Source organism: Accipiter gentilis, chromosome 30 (genome assembly GCF_929443795.1).
Source record: "Accipiter gentilis chromosome 30, bAccGen1.1, whole genome shotgun sequence".
Lineage (NCBI taxonomy): Eukaryota > Metazoa > Chordata > Aves > Accipitriformes > Accipitridae > Astur > Astur gentilis.
In genome coordinates this window covers 5026244-5045759 of record NC_064909.1, presented here as the reverse complement: position 1 = coordinate 5045759, position 19516 = coordinate 5026244, and the positions used below count along the sequence as shown (strand labels likewise).

Genomic DNA, 19516 nt, shown 5'->3' with positions numbered 1-19516 from the left:
ATGTGCAGGAGTTCTAAAGCTTTGCAAGGGTTTTAGTCATAGTCATTTGTTTTATGTAATCATTTCCAGTAACACAACTTAAGAGCTGAGAGTACTGGATTTGTTACATTAAAGCAACATGATATGCCATTACATCTCGTCACAGTGCACACATGAATTAATGGTAATGCAACATAATCACTCTGAAAACAAAACAACTTTGCATTAGCATGGGCTTTGTTAGGTAAAATGTACATTCATGACAGTAGGAAACTTAAATTATGCAGACATTTATGTTTTAGTAATGTTTTGAAATGCAAAAGCATTATTTTTATAATGCAGATGTTGACTGTTTCTGTTCTCACTTGTAATACAGATCCTCAGTTTTCAACTACTGATGCAGATTATATAGCAAACAATATTTGTGCATTCTCTGTAATTAGTTGCTAGACACGGAAAGTTAAAGTTTCAAATATATTTAAAACTACTTATGTGGCTTAGCCAGATACATGTTTTTCCTCAAATGCATAAATTGTTAATATTATAGATTATCTGACTGCATGCAGAAGACCAGAAAGCATTCAGAGAGTTTATGACATTTTTGAATGTATAAATCTAAGAAACAATGAGTTCCTAAATGAGAACAGAAATTCAGATGCAGCTACACTGCCATATAGTCACTTTGCTACAATACCATTAGGCACGCTGTTGTTAGCTGTTTTCACGACTACTGATCTATCACATAACTGAAGTGTAACCCAAGATACAAAATAGTAAAACATGATTAGTTATCCACAAAGAATTAGTATTACAGTTAAAGGCAATCATTCCATAAAAAAGTTCTTTTTTTTCCTTCATAATTTTTTTTTTAAATGCAACCAGTAGGAAGTTACGTAAGTTTCAAAAATTTCAACAAATTAAAAAACACCACTTGATTTATGGGTCTAGTATTTATAGTGTAACTGGAGGATAATTCTTTGTTATTTCCAAGTTTTTCTAATCATTCTTGTTAACTGTATATTTTACATCACATAAAAGTTTTAAAATGTCTTTATTGGATGGCAATTAGCAGTGAAAGCCTTTTCTGCTCTTCTATTTACTGACAAGATAACTTTCAAAAATATGATCTCTAAAAATCCAGCTACTAAGTTAATAGAGTCAGACTGTGAATGAACTGGCCTTCTGAAGTGATGTATATGACCTATTATTTATTAGGCTTAATGGTCCTAATTCTGCAAGTGTTTTCCTTAATTAGGGCTAGCCATTTCCTATTGGAAATAGTCACAAAGATTCATTAATTTACTAAGCTTAACTTTTTTGCTTTTTTTTTTTTTTTAAAAGAGAAACGTAAGACTTTACCAGAAAGTATTATTTTGCACATTAAATAGCTTGAATAAACACACACCACACACGTGTGTGTGTACATGCAAGTACAGTCTTATTGAAACTGGACAAAAGATGTTTCGGTTGACTTTGTAGCGAATTTAAGGAAAGGCATCCTATCACAGTAGAAACTCCTGTTCTCTGTAAAATATTCACATGTAGGCTGCATTATTAAATAGAACACAACAATTTGTTCTCATTGCTCAAACACCATACTAAGTAACTATTCCCTCCCTGATGTCTATTCCCCTTAAGCATTGCCTCAATTGCTCAGGGACAACTAGGGGACCCAGACAGAAGCAAGCCAGCCCAGCAGAGAGCTGGAAATGCCGTCAAAGGACAAGTGAGCAGTCACAAAAAGGGCAGGGGAGGGAGATCTCTTTCTTTTGGTGGTCTCTCCCTAATCAACAGTTTTCCTTCTGCATTTTCTTACGTGTCAGTACTTGCCTTCAAAACTAGCTAGTGCAGCTTTTCAGAATAGCAACTGAGATACTATGGATCAGCTGCTACATCCACCCACGTAAAGAGTAGCAGAAACACCAGAGATACTTGAAAAATGATCAATCCATCGACAATGGAATATAAAAAGTTATCAACATCAATGCTTTGCTGAAATGAGCATCAAATCCAAATATTTTACTTTGGTGAAGAATAAGCACATGAATGAGTGCTTTGCTGAATCGTCTTGGGATTTTGAAGTCCTCCCGGGGATATCAAACAGCATTGTCAATACCCAGCAAAGGGCAAGACATGAATCTTCACTGCTAGTCACTCTGCTCAGTACATCAAAAACTTCTCTTATGGCATAACCAACTGCAGCGAGTGGTACTATCCTCTACCAGGCAAGGTCCTAAACCCGGCTAATTAGCCAAGGAAGATCCTCACCTGCATTATGCTAAATCACAACCTTAGAAATATTTTACCAATATTTATAAAAGATCTAAGTCTGACTGAAATACAACCTGTCTGCCAGATGCTGCAATGTGAGCAGCAATACACATTCTGAGTGCCAACCTTTAGCAAAGAGCATTTTTATGAGATTTAAATAAAAATCAGTAAATGTTAAGGTTCAGTCATACGAAACCAACTGCACCCAGCAGACTGATACAACAAAGAAAAAACATTGTGTTTTCTTTCCAGCATTTTGGTTTATAAGCATAAGCTGGTTGTAACTTCTTGGGACTTCCTAAACATTTCCTTGGTTTTCCTACCAGTTCTTTTACAATATGTACCAAGAAATTGGATACGCTCTACATGTTGTATTAATTGTATGTAGAGGATTCTACCACTATAAACTGGTTTTCACATAGAGATTTTTCAGAAACTTAAAACACAGCTTTCCTTTGCAGGAAAATACACTGCCTACAAAGTGTTTTTTTTTTTATTTAACTTTTAGGAAATTCTGATTCATAATGTTTAGAGGTGTTCGTAAGCTTGATCACTGCACATGACAAAGCCAAGCTTTGACAGTGTGGAAACCATGAAAAAGGCGTTTTGGTCATCTGCAGAGTGTGTTAAATCACCAGTAGGGTGTTTTCCAATTATTTTACAGAAATTGTACAGATTTTAAGTTAAGATGTTTAAATGCCATAAATCAATCATACCAGCACCATTTGTGCCAATGTAGTAAAGATTACATCAGTGTTTCCATTATAAAACCCCTATTTTTCAAGGCTTTCTAATTCAGCCATAAAAATTGGCTCCAGCCTAAAGCTTGGCAACCAAAGTCACCACTTGGGAGCAATTCTTCTAACCAATTTTTTTTTTTTTTTTTTAAACCGGATTGGCCTTTCAAGCTACAAAACAGTTCAGAAAGAGAAAATTAGTGGTTTCAAATTTTGGTGAACTTCTATCCCTCAAAAACATTGTTTTAAAAACTGATAATTTTGTATGTCATAAATCTGTAATGTGGACTGCTGCTTTTGGGTAATTTGGAGAGAAGCAGTGGATAAAAATCACCAGCTTATTTAGTTTAAAAATAAATGTAATTTCCCATGAAAACTTTTAATCCAATAAAATTTTCACAGATTACTTTCTCTTGGCAAGATGTGGTAGACGTTGCATGAGGAAGCCTTTATGACTCATTTATGCAGCATCTATTCAATTCATTTTAATTTCTGTCGTAAGAGGTATGTAATACTGTATTTTGATGCCTTGAATCAAATCTACCCATCTTCTTCAAGACAACAACTCCGCCCTTTGGTAGCACAGACCCATCTGTGAGCTTGACATGGTCCCTGACAAAGTTCTATGTAACCACAGAAAAAGGAGAAAGAAATACTTTGAAGGCAGCAACACAACAGAACTCCTTTAAAATGTATTTTGTTTAAAAATATATGTATTAAAATACTGATTCTACCCACTTCTAACAGTCTCAATTTTTCTCATGCACATTGATTTAAATTATAAGAATTATCAATTAGGTTTTAAACCTGGCTTAGTTCTAACATGTTAAAAAGTCTTTTGGATGTTGGTTGATTTCAGTAAGACACCTCAAATCAACAACACAAACATGATTTGATCTTCAGGCACTCAGAAGCTTTTTCATGAACATAGGCTCAGCAGAAGGGAATTACAAGCCCAGTCCCATCCACTGCCTATCAAAGCCAGCAAAACTCGTCAACAGCTCTGATAAGCTTTGGACTGAACCCTCCATGCAGTCCGAATTCCTAGTAGAATTTTTTCTTAATTCATACTGAGGCAGCAAATTGGTTTGGAAAGCCATCTCCATAAGTTCCGAGAAGCTTAACAGCTCATATGCTTTTTTTGAAAAGTAATTTTAAATATATAATCATTGCTAAATTATAGCATCAGTTGCTTGAGTGGAGGATGTCTGGTTTATATTTAGCCCTTATGTCATCAGTGTCATTTTTTAATACTGCACTTCTTGGCTTTTGTCAGTTTGCTGCAGAGCTGTATTTTCTTTTCTTCAAACATCTTCTAATATTTTTTCATTGCAAATACCTGTTTGCCCCATTTTCCACACCATTTCGTGATATCAAGCTAATGCATTTTAATACAATCTATACCATAAAAGTTATTACCTTCATATTTAACTAGCTTTCAAGGAAACTATCTCTTCATTGCAAGAAAAAGAAAAATACTGTTGAACATAGAGTACATTCATAGAAAGCACAGAGAGCATTTTGAGACTTCCCCCCCCCTCCCCCCATCAAACTATGTGTACAGATACTCATAAATGCAAGAAGACAACAGAAAAAGCCCAAAGAAAACAGAAAAGACTGATTCAGTTAGAGATAGGTGCTATGCTTATTAGTTTTGGTGTTCCATTAGCCGATATGTTATTGTGGTTTTATATTTGTTTTGATATCAACTGATATCCTTTTGCATGAAAAAACCTGTACAGTGCAATACCTACAACATGCACTTGGATCTAAACACTTCACCTGAAAATTCAGTCTAGTAAGGTAAAGTGTTTGATGAGAAACAGAGAACAGACAACAGAGCAGCTGGAAACTTACTTTAAAGTAATTGCATAAGCCAAAGAGAAATGACATGACAGGTAGCATTGGTCTGTAGCCACATCATACTTCTGCAATGGCTTTGTGGCTCTTGAAGTCTGAGTTTGACACTAAACACATTTTAAGAACCAGCAACGTACCTTCTAAGCAGTGTCGGCTGTGCAAGAGGTGGCAGCCACCTCTCTGAATCATGCATAAGCCTGTGACTCAAACCAGTGTCTTTTGGTCAAGGTGTAAAACTTGTACTTGTTAAATTACTTTTTTTTTTTTTTTTTTTTTTTCAAATAGCGCTTATCCTGGGTTCCCAGCCAAATTCCAAAACACAATTACGTGATTTGTAATACCTACTAAAATTTTCTCCAGAATTTCAACTGTGTGTGAATATCTGAGCTACCCTATGCAATAATAATCCCACTCAGCACTTCAGATATGAAAGTAATCTGCGCTGCTCTGGAAACAAAGTCACAATTTCCGACCAACCTTTGTGAAGGTATCATATGTAGATAAATTCCTATAGTATTCTACCATTAACTGGCTACACTTCTCTGCTCCCTGAAGCAATCTTTCCACATCAGCTTTTAAGCAAAGCTGGTAACACTGTAAACACTTTTACTGATTATTTTATTAGTGCACTAGGGCTGGAAAGCTGAATGGACTATTAACCAAATCCTGACGGCTTAATATTTAAATTGAATGAAATACAATATTGAAAATCAACATTAATTTTGAACAACTTTTTTTAAAAAAAAATATTGACTCACTCTGAATAATCTCCAGTAGGGGTGATCAAGCTTCTTCACCCTATAAGCCACCTACCAAACGTAAGATCATTAAGATCAGGACCTTGCCTGACTTTTTTCCACAGCTATGCACAGGGCAAACAACTAGTAACAAATACCGATGCATAAGAAAAAGAGGGAAATGGTTGTGGAAAAGGAGAAACCAAAGTTACCTATACACTGCACAAAGTGCATGGACTCTAGCAGGCAATTGCTTGGTGGCCCTAGAATCAGGTACAAAGAAGAATGAACTGTGGCAGGGAGAGCATGGAAACAGAAGTGCACTGCATGCCTAGCAGAAGCAAAGCACACAGACCTATGCATGGGAAGTTGTATATGCAGTTATCTCCACCAGAGAGAGAACAGAGCACACACTGTAGGGAGGGTGTCCTAAAAACACAAGGTCCTGTAAGACTTTTTTAGGTAAGAAACTCAAGCTTCAGAAATTCAGCATACCTCTCTGAGGCTTAAAGACAGTTTTGTTTATAAAAAAGGAAGCATGACTTTCTCCAGGAATAATATTCTTGACAGAGATCATAAGAATCCTAAAGCATCTAGCTACTGCTGAAATTAGCTCCAGCACATTTTAAGAAAAGAACCTGTTCACTGCAAATCACTTAAAAAAATAAATACGTGCTGGTTTATGGTAGGAGATAATGTTTTCTCAAGAGGACAAGCAGAGTCCAATTTCAACCAGGGCTGATGACAGAAAGGATCACAGCTTATACTAGCATTTACCAGCTGCAGTATCCCCTAACCAGAGGCACACATGGTTTCCTAATTATTTTTTTTCTGACCTGCACAAAACCCATTCTCTTCCTTTAGCCAAAGGTCACTTAGTAAAACCACCACAGTGTTCATGTGTTTGGGAACTTAATATATACATCTTAATTAGATCTTGCAATATCAGAATTTAATTTTAAAGCCTCACAATAATGTCACATGCTCACATATGTCCATGCACTTGTACGCACACTCAAACGCATTCTGGTGGTCAAAATTTACTAAGCAGAAAGTTTGTTTGGCACATGCTGAACATAAACAACAATGTAAAAGCAGTTCTTAATGATGCAGAGGTATTAAACTACTGCTGACTGAATGGCATTTCAATTAGATTATTTTTAAGAACAAATAAGATTATGTTTTAGTTATCACCTTTTACATAATATATAGGGGCAAGGTAGAAGACATTTTTAGAACAAATGATTTGTCTCCACACTTTGTGAACCAAAAGTCCAAACTGAAAGTGATGTGTAGCATAAAGAGTTGGCAAATAGAAGGAAATTGAGAAAAGTGGCCCCAATGAGGCACAAAGTCGTGATATGAAGAAGACAGGGTCATGGGAGAAAAGTCTGACAAAGTTTTGAAAATACACCGATTTCATCACTGAAAAGCTATGTGAAAACCAAAAAAACCGAAGAATAACACTAAAAACGTGCATGCACGTAAAAGGCAAAAGACACCATTTGAAACCCTTCACTTGTACAGAACTTCTGAAGCACACCTTTTTCTTGAAGAAAGGGGAGAAAGCATCAAATTAATATAAGTATTTGTGTCTCAAAAGGCTGAGCAGGCTGTTGTCAGGAAAATCAGTACTTTCGTTTTAAAAATTGACAGTGTCAATGGTTCAAAAACTTTCCCACTGCTTACCTCATTGCAATATTATAAGACTCTGGATGAATACAGGTTTGGTCCAAAGGATTGGGCTGTTGCGAGGCACATGGTGTTGGCTTGCTCTTCTTTTTACCCTGCGCACCTGCTTTAGTCAAAAGTGCATGACTTCCAAGATCAGTTTTCTTATTACTGTCAGAAATCGAAAATGGACATGTCATTCATAATGAACAAGATCCTAGCCCAGTGCCCACATGTGAAAAACACAATCATACTTTCATACAATGCGCATTTAAAAAAAAAACACGTACAAAACTCCTAAAAGGTCACTGTGAGTGAATTTTAACAATACAATCATAGCATAAAAATATAATATATAAATGTATTTTAAATTGATTTAAAATAGAAACAAACATTGGGAAAGGATTCTGTGCTTCATCAAAATTTCTTCATGATTAAAAGATTATAAAAGAAAACACTACATAACCTATAGTATCATTTGCAACCTGGATAGCATCTTCTGTCTGTAAAATGGGGACAATTGCATTTACCTACTTGATAAAGACCTTGTGAGGACACTTTTATACTTAACTGTCAATTAATAATCTGCATAATCTTAAATTTGAAAAATTTATTAGCAAAATTTCCTATTCATACCATCTTTAGGTAAGCAAATTGCATTTCAAGCATATGTACAGAACAAGGAAAGTATGTGAGTGTTTAGACATCAGAAGTCCTTAAACCACATTTATTGACTTCCTATGCTTAAATTTCTGACAAATTCTGCTCAAAGAGGGGTCAGGTCAAAATATGAAAAATTTCAAATCAGAAGAACTCGGACCATGATTTGCCCAGAACAGAAAAAAAGCTAAAGGTCAAATCTATCACTATTTCAGAATTTATAAACAATTTTTGCAGAAGTATCTTAATACAGCTTTCCTTAAAACTTAGTGAATAAGTTACTGACTCCTAATCAGTTCCCTTCAGTTCGCATTTAGATTGGGCTTTTATTTTTTTTTCTTTAATTGGCTGAATAATGAAAAGGCTCCAGAGTCTCCGAGAGATCCATGGACAGATTGCCCACATTGGTAGGAGCACTTTACAGAAGACGGGAGAGCAAGAGATCTATCTTCATATGTGTAGCATATTTACAACTGGCATACTTGTTCCTTTAAAGTTTCCCTCAAGTAGAAAAAAAAATTCAGGATACAGTAAAGGCAACAAATTACTCCTACTGGCAAAGGCTCCTTTCTTGCCTCTTTTTTTGTTTGTTTTTGTTTCCTAAATCACAAGTGGTTTCTGCTTTTGCAGGACAAAAGAGAATGCACTGAAGAACCCGGAACTAGCACTCACACTTTGGGCTCTACCTAAGTGTAGAAATGCAAACATAACTTTCTTTTTCCATATTGATTTTTAAAATTACCACTACTTATTAACTTCCAAGCACAAAGCACAAAAACTAATTCACACAGCACTGTACAGCCATCAACATTATTAGAGAGAACAAAAAAAGAGACCTTCTCAAAGTCCATTTCAAAAACATTTGGTTTTGCCACCTTGGCCCACGAGAAATGTTGTGGAGGCGATGGCGTTAGAACTTTATTTTGGCCTCAAACTCCAAAGTTATAGCAGATTTCTCAGGTTATACAATGTTCTCAAGTTTTATGGAATCTGACTAACATCAGAAGCATGCTCCAGGGAGGAAAAAAAAAAAAATAATAAAATACAATGTCCTTAAACATTTAACCAGTGAAGTTGTTTTTTTTGTTTTGGTTTTTTTTTTTTTTTTTTTTTGGGGGGGGGGGCGGGGGGGGGGAAGGCATTAGCCTTTTCATTCACTAGAACAGATCTGTACAACATAAGACGTATTGATCATATACAGCCTTGAAAGCAATTTCTTTGGTCTTCTGGAGCTTACAGTGCGCACCATTTGGCCTGCAGCATGTGCCTCCCCGCCAGATGGGCGGCCAATCTGTATACCTTCTACCTGGGCAGTAAGCCAGTCTTAATGTGCCTACCTCCTGCCTGGAAGTTACGTGTGTGCTGTTTGGCTAGCAGCAACTGGGAATACAGTATTGCTTCTGAGCATTAGGTTGGCTAAAAAATAGCATGTGCTTCCCAGGAAAATATTTTTTGAGAAGAGTCAGTGGCAAAAGGGTGGGGATGGTGCTACCCCTGTGCCCTTTCTTAGTTCTTTATGTTGGAAGGAGAAATGGGAAAGGCAGAAGAGACATTGCCCTAGAAAGGGCACTTGCAGTTGTGGAGAGGAAAGATTTCAGGTCAAGAGGAGCACAATAAATGGCTGCAAGAGGGAAAGGCTTGGTACAGAAACAGGGAATGAGGTGGCATGGAAAAGGATGACCCACTGTCAACAAACTGGACTTGGGAAAGGGTCTTACATATTTGAGACAGAAGGCAGTCACATCACACTTTCTAGGTACAGAAGTATAACACAGACAGAGTTTGATCCAGGCAGGTATTCAACTTTCTCCCTCCAGGTAATGGAATCAAAACTCTCAAAAAATCCCCTCTAGTTTACTACCAATACATTCTGCAGAATAATCCTTACCACAATAATCTCTAAATCGTGCCTGAAACACAAGACTAAGGTTTATTATCTCAGATCACAACAGTACCACATGCCAAATTTCTTCTACCAATTCAGTGGCAGAATTTGTAATTAAGCTTACATACTTATTGAAACCCTGACTTAAAGAGAAAGCACTATCTTCAACCACTGACTTCAAGAAATTTAATTGTTAAGATGTTGTCTTCCAGAGTGCAAAGGCCTAGGATTCCTCAAGTCTCAAGCCTGAATACAAAACAGAACAGGGGAAAAAGTCTTCTCATACTATTTTGGATAATTTAGTCAAGATAGCTAACATCTCTATTACCTGCAGAAGGTCTTTATATATTCTTGATTGAATCTGATGAAGCCAGCGCACTGTTGGAAGGATTTGGGACCCAGACCTTTAACTTCCTTGAGCTGTTCTCGGTTTATAAATGGTCCATTCTTCTCTCGCCATTCAATTATATTTTTAGCCCTGTTAGCATTCAGTCCTGCAATGTGTCTAAGAGGAAAGTTTACAGAATACATTTATTACGATTGAACAATCATTAATACAAGTGCTATCCGTTACAAGGATACACATTACCATAGAAAATCTGGTTTACAAAACTTAAAGACGGCTGAGAAATTTGCAAATAGACTCCCAGACCAAAGGCATCATCTAAAAAAGGGTCCCTTCTCTTAGTTCTATGGAAGAAATCCACTCAAGTCAACAAAACTTGGTACAGCAATACAGTTCTGCACATACCTAGCTAGTAAGCCAGGGACGTGTAATTTATGATCTGTTGGCTATTTCTGTAATGCCAATTCCATTTGTCATGTCTTATGGCCTGCCCCCAGCTGCCCTCTTCAGGAAACGACATAGGAGGAGGGTTCAGGACAGATAAATTGTTCCTGTGAGAACAGCCCCCTCTCAGCTGTTCTCTTCCAATGGTACTGCAACACCTTGCCCCCAACACGAAGGGCTGACGTCTGCTATCCAGAAGGAGAGTGGCTGGGAGCAGCTTGCCTTCCTCACACAATTTAACAGATCCACACAGCTTGTTCCTTTTCTCTCAGTTGCTCTTGAGATAAAAGAGCAGCTGGGAACAGGCTGCATGAGTTGTTCTGGGGGCAACTCGGATCTGGCAAAGAACTTACCTGTGAAGTGCAACTGCAGTTAGCCAAGTTCCTTCAGGAAGCAGTGGGTTTGCTGCACATTTTCTGTACGTACATGTGAGTACAACTCTCTGTGTATGGAGTATATTAATCATAGGAAGAGGGAAAAGAGGTGTGGTGGGCAGTTACTCCTGGCACTAGAGAAGGAAATGTCACCCATGTGGCTCCATATATCAGATACCACAGCTTAAGTCAATGGCAGCAGAGACCTGTTTGTGGAATGGCACAGGCTGATTCTAGAAAAACACCATCAGCAAACCCGGCAAGAAGAGTCAAAGGGGGGGTCGGGGGGACACATGGAAATCTTTCCATTAATCTCATCTTCAAGCACAAGTTAAAAAAATAATCCAAAGTTGGTGAAACCTCAGAATTAAATTGGAGAGACATACCTTTAGCCGTAGACAAAATATTCATCATTAGGAATGGAACTTTCTCCAAAAATTTCTTAGAAACATTATGAAATCCAGCTTATTTACACTGACAAAGGAACATGACACGGAGTTCACAGAATTTTCCACTGATGATCTCAAGTTTTTCAAGTACGATACTTAGCAGTAATGCAAGTAGTGTAGCACTGACACATATTACACATGGAAGAGGTGACAACAACTGTATTTGATGCATCAGAACGCATGAGCAGAAAGCCCTGTTCATGGTATATTCTAGCTAGGGTGACAATTTCACACACTACACATCTGAGAGAAACTTAGACCACATCTACACAGAAGAGCAGAATTGAACTGCTGAGGATCAAGTTAGATCCAGAACTTGACGTAGCACATGCATACACGCATCATAAGCCAGGTTAATTAGACCAAAGTACTTAGCCAACACGGTTACCACCTGTAACCATGACTGGACAGTATCACTCCACATTCACAGTTTTGTGGAGACCCAGTGGCACCTCAGCCTGGTGCCCTCTGCTGAACTGCACAATATAGCTGTAACCTGCAGAAGGCTGACAGTGCTCACCCACTGCCCTTGCTCAGGTAGGCTTTTATTCATGGAATGAAAGCTGGTAGGCCTCATTTACCAATAGGTACTGCTTGCTTTCTTACTAAAAGCTGATCTAAATCTGACAGAAGGTAAAACTGAGGGTAAATCAGGAGTTGGGCTAAGGATTGGATACGCAGAAAAAGAATATGGACAAGAAAGTGGAAAACCAAGAAGAATAGAAAAAGAGCCTCTTCCAAAATATGGAAAGACATTTTCAAGAATGATTATAAGGGGTTAAAAAATTAAAGACAGAGCTAGCAAGAATACATTTTGCCTGACTTTGATACCTAATATACTTATCACTACCAAGATCATGGACATTCTTTTTCTTCCCCTTGTGCTACAGAAGATGACAGCAACACTTTTGCTCTTCTGAGAGGCTGTTCAGCTAAATGATTCTGAATTCTACACACTTAAGAGAGAGAATGAGCTTTTAATTTCTAACTAAGAGAAATACAATTCAGAACATTTTCCAAGTAATTATGGTATAATTACTTACCAAAAAAATCAGTAAGAAGGGATACATTTTTCAGCAGTTTCCCCTTAAATCATTCCTTTTCTCCTTTCCTTCCCTAACATTTACAACCTGTTCCACTTAGCAGTATCTATAAAAATACCTTCTAAGAGACAGAAAGTACATTTGAAAATCCCTTTCTCAGTGTAAAAATACAAAATAATTATATCAAGTTTTTCTAAAATTGCAATGTTGGCTCAGAATTTTTAAATACCTGTTTTTTCTCCAAAGAATAGCTTTACCCTGGACAATCACACATACCCTTAAAAACTGACTCTTAATAATCCAGTGAAATACTGTCTTAATGTGTCATTTTCATGTAATTGGAAGTTTGACACAAGAGCCATTTGCTTCAGCTGAGTTTGAGTCAGATGGCAGACTAAACAGAGTCTCTGTGATCCAGAGCCATGTAATTACTGGAATAGGAAAATGTTTGACTCACCTTAACAGTACTTCTGAGCAGATGTTAATATCAACTCCTACAAAGCTGACACACTCTTCAACCACACTGTCCAGAGTTGCTTTGAGCAAAGTCTGTGATACATCATGCTGAGAAACAAAAATGGAGATATTGGGTTATTGAAATATCGAAGCGTTCATAAATAAGAACTGCAAACAATATTAACATTAATAAAATAGTTGCTGGAACTTATCAATATCTTATGTGAGAGTACCAGTTAAAAACATAAATTGTAGAACATATTTTTAAGAGATCTCCAGTATTTCTTTGCAACATCTTTGTTATGATACAAATCCCTAGAATAAGGCACTCTTCACATTACTGTATTTTTTTGTTTAATAACTATTTCCCTGCATCATGTAAAAACAAAACTATATTAAACTCATAATGATTACTCAAAAGGAGTAATGCTTCTGTTCATCCACTGTCTTGTCTTTAATCTGACATTTATTTACCTATCATATCAGTTTATTAAAAATCAGACAATATTTTAAAAATAAGTTATCACAAATACTGTACTTTTGCACCTGCACATACAAATGTTCGCAAAATCATCCTATTTATGAACATCACGCTACAGTAGAGTTATTATTTCCTAAAAGAACAAGCCAGGTATTGTATGAGGTGGGCAATACATAAGGTACCTATCAGCCCCGCAGCATCAAAATGTTTCAGATTTTGAACAGATATTTCTGGGAAGATTGGCAGGTCCCTGATGGAAGCACCACTAATGGAAATTCTTCCAGTTTTTCCATTATTGTTCATAGTGTTCCCCCCACCCCCCAAGAAAATCAGACACACTTGTCAATGGTAAAAGTTCTGAAGCTCTAAGATTTCTTTTCCTCCACAACACAAGGCATACTTCAATCTATAACTGCTAGTTCCCCACACAAGCCCATCAGTGCTTAGAAGTCTAACCTGGAGGGAGAAGCCTCTCTAAATGCAGGAGTTAATTCAATCACTATGTTGGCTTAGCTTCAGGGCTCTTATATGTCACTCATGTAAATCTGGGTTGATCTGTTGTGGTTTTGTGCTGCATTCATTTAGGACATCAAGCTGGATCCATGCCAAGACACCAAACATTTCATATCCACTACTTTGTTTTACCTTCTAAGCCATTCGGATCTTTTAAAGATTTCACAGTTAAATTTAACATGCCAACCGCATCAATCCCAATCTACCAATATTGGTAATTCATCAAGCAGTGGTTAACAACTAAAACAACTGTAAAACTTACAGCAATGTATTTCATAGCCCCCCCATTTCAGGTAAGAGTAATGGGATGTATTTTCATGATGCGATACATTAATAAAGTTAGTTACAAGCAGGAAGCGCAAATTTTGTCAATATTACTCCTCCCATATAAAGTTTGCATGCAAAAAGCCATGTACATGCATAAATACTGGCATTTGCACACAGTCTTGGCCTCACAACCGCAAAGCTTACTTATACACTTTGCAGCTCAAATGTCAGTTTCTTCTTACTAATGTGTTGCTACTACAACACAATGGCTTCTTTTCTGAATAAAGACATATAAACAAATAAACACATCCTTTCTATTTTTCTGACTTACTGAAGAAGCAGCTTCTCTTAGTGAGAATGGTCTATATATTTCCTCCTCCTCCTGCTGTCAGCCAAGTAACATACTAGAGCTAGAGGCTTCCAGCTCACGTGCACGCTCATGGAAGGATGCATTTATATAACACAGTACAAGAACCAGAATAAAACTGTTCAGAAACAACATATTTTCTCTTCTTTGCCAAGTACAGCTGCCAAATACCAGGCTATATTTTCTATGATGAACCACAAATTAAAAATTTAATAAGATACTAATTTAACAATCTTTTTAATTATGAGGAAGACAAAAGGAGAAAAAAAATGCAGAGTAGTCAAAATCTCCTTCTGCTTTTAGGAAAGGCTACTGATTTCAAGGTACTTGGAAGTTGATAATCATGTAGTTTCACAAGTTACATTAACAAGTTCCATTAATTGTAGCAGTTCTTGGCCACCACTAAAAAAATCTTGGTCTAAACCAACTATTCAGAATATAAAGTAGAGTCTGTAACAGAGAGTAGGGTAGACTGCTGTTTCCCTAGGTTTCAGTTACATTCCTGAAGATGATGATCATTCTTCAGAAGGAATAACATGCAGTTAACGTGATTTAAAACAGAGATATTCATCATTGCCTCCACAATGCCTTATAGCATAGGGTATAGCAAAGAAGGTAATCCATAGATCTGGCCTAATCTTTTTTGGTAGTTTTTTGAAAGAGACTTGATTCAGCAGAAGCTTTATTTTCAGTCTGCTGAAAGTGAACGTAGATAGCAATTCAGCCAACTATACTCCCCCCAGAATAAGGAAAGGATATATCACAATCAAAAGCTAAGCATCCTGAAATACCTCTGCTAGTGGAATAAAGACCAGTGCTCACAGGTCCTAAGTTTCAAATGTGAAGTTGGCATTTAGTTGAAGGTTTAAGTTTGTGGATGCAATAGTTTGTGTGGAATTTGTGTGACAGAATACACACAATTTGGAAAAAACTGTAATATTCAACTGTCTATTTCTTTTGCCAGGATGACAAGAAGTTCTCATGTCTCTCAAAGATGATCTGCATCTTTTAACTTTATTGCTGCTTGACAGACACCATTAAAAAAACAAAATAAGACAAGCACAAGTTGTTTTTTATTACTCCAACACATAACAGTCATACCACTTGCAATGGACATCACAGCATGTATGTGAAGGAATAGATGAAAAAGTGTATGGGCAGATGTGACAGTAGAGGATAAGCATAAGACAGCATGGCTAAAACAATCCCTAAGCTACCAATACCTACCTCACAGAAGTAAGATACATTCAGCTAGTGAATGACGTTAAGTTGCAAATGCTAGGAAATCTTTCCAACCAGCAAATCTGCCTCCCAAGATGCAGCTACTGACCATCACAGCTTCCTTTTGCTATGATGAAGAAATTTCTAAATCTCTCTTTATACTGATACAAAGCACAGAGAAGTGTTATGAATTTACTTTCTAGAAGTAGTTAATTAAAAATATTATCATCCAAATGCCGTTGTCAAGACTTTGTACTGCTAACAGGTTACACTTCAGAAAGATTTAAAGTGCAGTGCATTTGCCAATCTTCCAACAATTTCACTCATCTTCTCAAATATCAGGTTAGGTGATATTATATACTGCTGTGTACTATTTATATGCACTGGGGTGGTATCAGATTATTCAGACAGTACTAGAAGCACACATACTCCATGCTACTCATTTGCTACAACAGGTCTGTAAAGACAAAAATCCCTCTCAACTGTTGCATTAACCGCATCAGAATAAAACCTGCACAAATGAAGCCCAAGTCCAATATGCAAGGCTACTTTCAAAGTGTGCTTATGCAGAATTTTATGCTGCACAGCCTCCAACAACCCCTCCACACACTAACGTGGCAGATCGTTGCTTCAGCTGATCCCCTGCAAATCCTTCTAAAGAAAACGTTTTCATATTAACAGTAACTCTGAATACACCCCTGGGCATGAGGGTGTCCCTTCTAAAACTGTTAAGTATTGTCTTTTCTTTTTAATCAGAATAACTGTTATTCATTAACTGTCTTTATCTGTGGAACAAATACAACTGCCCCAGCAACCCCCCCCTGCTATAAAACCAGGAGAAACTAGCTCCCTCAGACAGTTGAACCATTTGTACCAGAAGCTTAGTCAGTCAAGCACACAAGATGCCCTGACAGCTATGCCTAACAAGTAGGAGCATGTCCTTTGGTGTGAATTGTAAACATCATCTTGAATTTACCACCCAAATAAATCACGAAGTTTTTAATAAAAGGATACTCAGAAATGACTACCATTAAAACACTCACTGATGGAATCATAGATCTGGAGCAGAAGACTTCATTTTGCATTATGATCTCCAAGCAATAAAATGGATGGATACCCCCAATTTATGGAAACTAAGGCCAGTGGAAATAAGGGACTTGCCACAAACTGCAGGATGTCCAGTGCAAATCTGCAAACTTTCTTTTATCACGACTCTCCAGAAGACAAAGCCACCCTGCTCCACAGAGAGCATTAGGCAGTACTTAGATATCTGTTGGCTTGAGATTTTTGTGTGGAGGATGACAGAAATTAATCTGCCCTTAGAAGTATCAGGCACCGTATTTTAGTTGTTGGTTTTTTGTTTTTTTTCCCTAAGGAAATATCAAGTGAGCCAGGGAACAAGACACATAAAATTAAATTACTTGATTAATTGAAACTGCTATAGTAAATAATTGTAGCTGACCAATAAATGAAATTCAAACATTATATTTTTCTAATATTTTTATAAAGAGTATCCCAAATATTCCAACTGCAACTTACATTCATGAACCTGGAAGAAAATCAAGGGCTGCTATTTTGATTTCTGGTCATGATTACCACTCAAATTAGTCTGTGGCAAATCGGTTAAAATTACCAGAAAGAATATTATATTGCATATTTTAAAACCACCATTCTGCAAACCCATGCTTAAAAAAAAGCAATATAACTTAATTTCATGTACTTTTATTAAACACATCACAGAATGTTTACCACTAAAGAATCGTTTTTAAGAACACCCGTCTATTATGCACATAATAGTTTTGTCCTATTATTACATCCCAATACTTCAGCTATCTTTTCTTTTTATGTAGTATGAAGCAGAGAGCAAGAATCGTTGTTTTGCTCAGTTTCAAGAGCTATGCACACTCACTGGAAATAATTACTATTACTAAAAATCTTTCTGTTCCTTGAGAGGGTGCTACTACAAGTGTAATTGAAAGCCATTTACAAGTTTCAAAAACCTGTTGATATACACAAAAGGCAGGCAGTATTTTAAACAGTTTCTCAACTCAGTTATTTCTAGTATAGCAGTACAGACACTGTAAAAATACATTTGTCATCAGCACTGAATAACTTTGCCTGACCAAACACACTAAACACTGGATTCCTAGTGCTAGACTAGGACAGCCCTAAACAGCAGCTTTTACATGGAAGTAAAATTACAACTTTAAGCTCTTCACCTTTGGAAACCTAACCTCCTCTCCACCCCCCACCCCCAAATACTACAACAATACACATAACTATACTGCAATTGCTAACGTTTTCCTGGTGCCCTGTAAAATCATAATTTCAGAAAATATGGTATGATTGCATGTGTCTCTGAAAGATAAATTTAAACAAGAAATTCTACTGCAACACACCGCAATTTTTAAATACTTATTATTTTACATTTACAAACGTTATTAGACATCGGCACAATCAGCCCGTGCATTGTTATTACTTTACAATGCCCAAGAGCCAAGAAAGGCACCTTCCAACACAGCTGAACAAGAATTATTTGTACCCTGCAGAGCCTACAAACATAGTGCAGACATGACCTAATAATGCTGGTCACAAAGCAGTGGGGAGGGGAAGAGTTCTCAAGTCTGGGCAGCAACCTGCAGGTTCTCGACCCAGGCTCAGCATTACAGCATTATAACAAGATCAATTTGATTATACCTCAATTGTCCTTTGAATCCAAAAGTCAACTTTCAGTGAAGTAAATGTAAGTCCTGAAACACTTCTAACACCTCATAAAACATAATTTTGTTGGTACCTACCATTAACTTCTGTATCTATTAATTTTAACATTGGCATGCAAGACTAGCCAACATGCTTCTTGAAAAAAATACTTTTTTAAAAGTGGTCTAAACTGTGCAAACTGAACGACATTTACTGAATGAGAAATTAGGTGGGGCAACACATCCTAAGCAAAGTTCAAAACTATATTATTTTACAGAGATTCAATCCATGGAAGTGTGTTTTAAAATTTAAAAAAGGGGGAAACATTCCCTACTCATGCTGTGGCCTACTTACAATCAACAGCATTTCAAATGCTTGTGAAACCACAAAAGCAAAATCCATTCAGGACAAGCCCTTAAGTACAGCAGGGCTAATGTAACACAAATAGTCTAATGAGAAGTACCCTTTCATGTGCAGAATTGGAAAAAAAAAAAATTAAAATGCACCTTGCATGTCAGGTGGAAACATTGGAAAGTTTAGGCAGGGGGGTTTAATCTCGAGCGTCCTCTGGAAAATCCCTTTCAGTTAGATTCTAAGAAAACAAGCTTATCCCTCTGATGTTTGATAAAAGGACCTAACTTCAAGAATTTCTTTTGAAGATTGTTTGAGGTTTCTCCAAATGTTATATTGTTATAAGATATATTGTTGTCCTATGTACTTAACTCTGACTCATTTCTTGTTTTCAAAAATCTAAATTCTGTTTATTTTAACAGCATATTACTATTGCTGAAATATCTCAAGGGAGAGAAATGGATTTATATTTTCAAAGAAAATGATAAAACAAAAACAAAGTCTGTCAGCTCTGACATTAAAAAAAAGAAAACAAAAATGCACTGTTTAGCATGTAAATGCTTCAAGTTACTTGCAAGTTCCTGGAATTCATCTTACGGTTACTTGTGGGCTAACAGAAGCAGTAATACTGCTAAGCTTGTTACACAAATTCAGTCCCATTGTTAACATGTCTGATTTCTAAAGCTAACTTCTTGACACGAGCA

At 36.8% G+C, this 19516-nt stretch overlaps 1 protein-coding gene across 5 annotated transcripts in view; it reads right to left on the bottom strand.

Moving 5' to 3' along the window:
• Positions 1-19516, bottom strand: part of SRBD1 (S1 RNA binding domain 1) — a 134682-nt gene that overhangs the window by 9187 nt on the left and 105979 nt on the right. For all 5 annotated transcript variants that reach the window (XM_049833474.1, XM_049833473.1, XM_049833476.1 and 2 more), the window contains 3 exons: positions 12914-13020; positions 10129-10305; positions 7274-7426 (listed from right to left, as the gene is read on the bottom strand). In XM_049833474.1, the coding sequence (XP_049689431.1) occupies positions 7274-7426; positions 10129-10305; positions 12914-13020 (437 nt within the window). The remainder of the gene's footprint in view (positions 1-7273; positions 7427-10128; positions 10306-12913; positions 13021-19516) is intronic.